Here is a 4,904-nt window from a genome sequence, read left to right on the forward strand (position 1 = left end):
TCTGGGATTAATGACAAGCTCCATGGGGTTGATGGATCAAGATACAACTCTGCTGTTACTTCTGGTCCTGAAGAAACAGTGCTACTAACCCAAATGAGGAAAATAGTTTAATTTTGTTAAGCAAATGTAAAACCTTGTGTGAATTGCCTTTAAACCTCATTTTACTGGATTCTTACTTCACCTGATAATTAACTTTAGTGACATGTATCTTAAGCATGTTCACAGGCAGCTTTAAACTTCCACAGCTTGATTTGATCTTGGAAGGTTTAGAAACAGACCCACACTTAAAGAAATAAACAATAGTCTAGATGAAGGTATGAATTCTTAACAAATCATAGCTGAATAGCATCTTTTGCTAAAGAAGTATTTGTGGTGCTTGGAATTCAACCATCCATTTTCTTATTAAGGGTGTGGAGTCATCCACAGGGAAGAGAGTTTTCAAAACCAGGTATTTGTTAATCAAACTGATGGTTCCTTTTTTCTCTTCCAGAGCAAGTATCAGCAGGGATCCCTTTTATGATATGCTGGCAACAAGGAAAAGAAGGATTGCAAATAAGAAATAGAACATGACCAGTGACCTGCAGCAACCTATAAATGAGCATACAGTGGAGTCATAATGTAAAAATTGGACAAACTGAATGAAGACAATAGCTGTAAATTTTATATATATACACTTTATTATGGCATAAAAACTTGACAAGACCTTTCAGGGTAAATAGTTACTGGCGTATAATTTGAAGGAAGCTTCAAATTTCAGAGAATGATTCTATTGGAACTTGTTTCAACTGAAAACATGGAAGCCTTGGTTTCATTTGTGTTAGTTACAACTCCAGTTTGCTTGGGCTGGGAGGGAAGGAGTTCAGGGCTGACAGGAAAATGTCCTATAGTTGTTACTGGAGTGCATTTCCCATAAAAGGAGGAGTGACTTTGACTTTTCCTCTCTCACCAAAGTGCAGCACCGACAGTAGAGCCTGGCATGTCCTGGCACTTCATTTGCCTGTGACAGAGACCCCCAGTCTCAGTGTCAGCTCTCAAGTCGTGTGTGTTTCACACTGAGGGCAGCTCAGTCAGGATTTCTCCCCTACCTTTATGGAATCAGCTTTTCTTCTTCAGCAGTGCAGCTCAGCAGACTGGCAGCTGTGCAGGTCCCTCGTGGTGCCAGAGGGCTGGGCTGCACTGAGGTCCAAGGCCTGAGCCTGCAGACATGACACGAAGCACAGACAGGGCCTGATATTTGCCTGTTGGCTAAAACTCATTCCTGTCTGCTCATACAGTAAGCACTGAGGTTTAGTGACTGGTTTAATCTGCTTTTTATATGGTAACATCCTTCTTATGTTTTTGATATGTTGTAGTTTAATTAACACTAAGTTACTACCAAAGGAATGACAGGGGCTTGTGTGAGTTTAGGCTTTGCATGTGAAAACACTCAAATAATCTCACATGCATTTCATGTTTTTAAAGGGAAAAACTGGGAAGGTGAAATCTTTCTGTAAGATGCAGCCCTGGAGAGTTAAGCAAGCAGGAGTCATTCCTTCGCTTGATAAGAAACTTTGGACTTGCAGAGAAGTTCAGTATTTTTCTCATGTTCTTTAAGGCGATTTTTCAGATCTGTGCTTCAGCAGTTGGAATTTTTTAAAAAATGAAGAGACATCTTTATTTTTACTTAAAAAATAAAATCTTCCATATCCATTACTTAGTGCAGGTAGACTCCCCCCCAAACATGTGTCTCTCCTGTATTTGTAATTTGTGGCAGATCTGTGTGGCCCTACTGATGGGCCTTTCAGGAACAGGCCAACAGCAGGTTTTACCCCGGTGTTTTCTGCTGATGGCACACACTGTTCTTGAGGTAAAGCCCCACAGCCCACAGTGGAGGCAGAAAGTGGGGAGTTGGACCCCACTTCAGTTTGTACTGTTTTCCCCAAACTTGTTGAAGCTGAGCCATGCCTGCTGTGCCAGGGAACGCTCTGGAGACCAGAATGTCAGAGCAGTTCTGCTTGGTGGCGTTACAGGAGCACCTCTGGATCTGTTGGAGGGAAACGTGCTGCACATTTTGCTGTGGCAAACCCACAGACTCACTCACTGAGTTGATCTGTTTGAAATCTCCTTTGAACTGCAAGGGAGAGCCTGTTTCATTGTTCTGTCTTACTGATTTGCCTTGTTTTGCATGGGATGTCAGCCTGTGAGTGTTGTGCTTTATTGCATGTTTGCAAAAGAGGCCAAGTGGAAAAGAACAAAGTAAATTTTCCTACACCTCAGATCTTCCCCAGAGTGTGTGGAATTGCTTGGGTGAGTGTTCAAATCCGAGTGCTTCCAAGGCAGTAAAACTCAACCAAAGGAGGTAGAATCCTTGAATCAGTGTCAGTGTGGGGATATCTTTGCTTAATGGAACACATTTAAACTCTTTATAGAAATTAATTGTGTGTCCTCTGTTTGTGAGGCAGCAGTGACAGAGCTGCTGACAACACTTGTTTTGAGTCTTCCACTCTGCAGTGACACGACGTGTGTTCAGGCACTGCTTCCATCAGTCTGAGCTTTGGACAAGTGGATTTGTAATGCAAATAGTGACAAGCCAAATCAGTGGTACTTGTGAGCATGAAGGGGAGAGGCAGCAAATAAAATATTTCTGGGGAAATGTGAGATTACAAAAGCATGAATAAGCCATGAAGCACTTTTGTATCAGTTCTTGTCTTCTGAAATATCCCCTTTGAGGAAATCTATTTATTTAACCAGGTGAGGGTGTCTGCCTATGAGCATGAAGGAAATGCCTTGAGAGTTCATTTGCTGTATTTAGTTTGAAGTTCTTATATCTGGCAGAAATAATTATTTAGAGTAACATGTAACTGAGGATATTATAGCAGGAAATACATTATTTCTTAGCGTTGAAATGCAACATCTTAAACAGCTACTTGTGGTGCTCAATGTATCTATTTAATTTACCAAAGCTAATGGAACAGCATTCTTGTGTGTGTTAATATTTGATTTCAAATGTTCCTTGTAACAGTATTAACAGGGAGTGAAACTGGCCCAAAATTTCCACTGGCCACGAGGCCAGTAAAACAAAGTGGCTTGTGAAAATTTTGGCCATATCAGGTACTGTCCACGAGGGTGAAGAAAAATCTCTCAACCTTTCCCTTTTCTATTGGGCTTCAAGTCCAGGGGTGGCTACTGAGAGTGGCTGCTCAGTGGCCTAAAGCAGGATCTGTTACAGTTTGGCCATGCTGAGGAAAAGTCCCTTGGGGACCACAGATTCTCCCTCCCTGTTGCACTGGAACTTGGATAATTCTCCAGCTCTGTGTTTTTGATGTTGAGGGGCTGCTCCTGCCACGTGCTCAGTGTGACCCACCGGGCACTGCCAGTGCAGCTGGGAGAGAACTGTACATAAAACTTAAGCTCAGCTGGACTGACTTAAATTTTACAACATTCTGACAAAATAAGCTCTGTGTCACTTAACATTTTGAACCGTTTTAAACTGGTACAAAACTGAACCTTTGTAAACTGAGCAGCATTTATAATGCTTCATATATAAAAAACAATGCATATTTTTAAGATTTATTACATATCTATGTAGATATGCTTGCTGGAAAAGCTGGGTCTGTTGTAGACCAAATGCTACAAATGAAGACTTGTGGCTTACCAGTTTCATTTCTATATTTTCTTGGAAAATGTTTCTAGCTAGAGTTTAAATATAAAATGTAAATACTGTACAGATATGTATTGATATATGTATTACTTGGTGTACACAAGTGATTTGCATGACAAATACTCTGTATCACTGTTAAAAATGTGATGTTCTTACGTAAAGCCACTGCAATGTTAATGTTTTCATTTATCATTAAGACCTGTTGCTTAAATCTATCAATTTTCTCAAAAATAAAGTGTGAAACTCTGTACTATTGTGTAGCTCCTCATTCACCAGGAACACATGGGAGGCAATTGCTGACTCCTTCATTAGACATTAAGGTTTAACTTTACAACACTCTTTTGAGTAAAAGACCTCTTTTCCCTACCTTTAGGCACAGTAGTTTAACTTATCAGGTTTAATTTTTCAGACAGAAAATCCTTCCCCTGCACAAGATTGTTTTGGTGCCGTTTGCTACCACTGAGTGTGACCCATTAAGGGCTGGTTTCCCTTGAGAGCCACCCTGAATTAGGAGGTATTTTATCAGTTCCCTTCCATGAATCAGTCAAATGTAAGGGGGGGATCAGATCTCCTTTCCTCGAGTAGATTAATTAGTTTCCTCAATTAGAAGTAGCTGATGCTGCTCCTCAGCTCTCAGGGAAGTGTCACCTCCCTGTGCTGCTCCAGAGCCAGTTGGGGCAGTTGTTGTTTCTGAGGTTCTGAACGAGGTACAACAGTCTGTAACACTTTCACTGCTTTTATACATTTATGCCACTCATCAGACAAAGGACAAGACACCAAACCTTGGAGCCAGAGGACAAAGGAGAGAAAAAAAGCCAGATCTGGGACAGGTACGTTGGTTCCTTTGCCATGTTACTTTATGTAATGTCACAGAACTGTTGCCACAGGAACACGATGCAGGAACACCGATGGTTGGTTTGGCTTTGTGGTGTTCTCATGGACCAGAATAGCACTTTTAACTATTCCATAAAGCATTGACCTTGCTCCTTTGTCTTTTTGTTTGTTTTCTTTTTCAAGTGTTGCACAGAACAAAAAGCTACTGCTGAGCTCCCAGCCTGGGAACCTTTTAAGTTCAGAGGAGAAAAGGCTTCTGCATCCTCGTGTGGGCAGTGCAGTCCCAGGGCACTGATCCTCTCTGGGCCACACCAGCAGCATCTTCTGCCCCACACTGAGAGCAAGATGGGACTCCTCGAGCATGGACCAACTCTGACAGCTCCCAGGACACAGTGCATGTTAAATAACTCAAGTAAAACTCAAGTAAAAA

The 4,904-nt window shown here is 41.5% G+C and overlaps 1 protein-coding gene across 2 annotated transcripts in view; it reads left to right on the plus strand.

Moving 5' to 3' along the window:
- The window catches only part of CYTH3 (cytohesin 3), a 50,700-nt gene extending 46,810 nt beyond the window's left edge, over positions 1-3,890 (plus strand). For both annotated transcript variants that reach the window (XM_071571422.1, XM_071571421.1), the window contains one exon: positions 491-3,890. In XM_071571422.1, the coding sequence (XP_071427523.1) occupies positions 491-563 (73 nt within the window). In that variant the 3' untranslated portion in view covers positions 564-3,890. The remainder of the gene's footprint in view (positions 1-490) is intronic.
- Positions 3,891-4,904: the final 1,014 nt, after the last annotated feature.

This window comes from Pithys albifrons, chromosome 16 (assembly GCF_047495875.1).
Source record: "Pithys albifrons albifrons isolate INPA30051 chromosome 16, PitAlb_v1, whole genome shotgun sequence".
NCBI classification, from domain to species: Eukaryota; Metazoa; Chordata; class Aves; order Passeriformes; family Thamnophilidae; genus Pithys; species Pithys albifrons.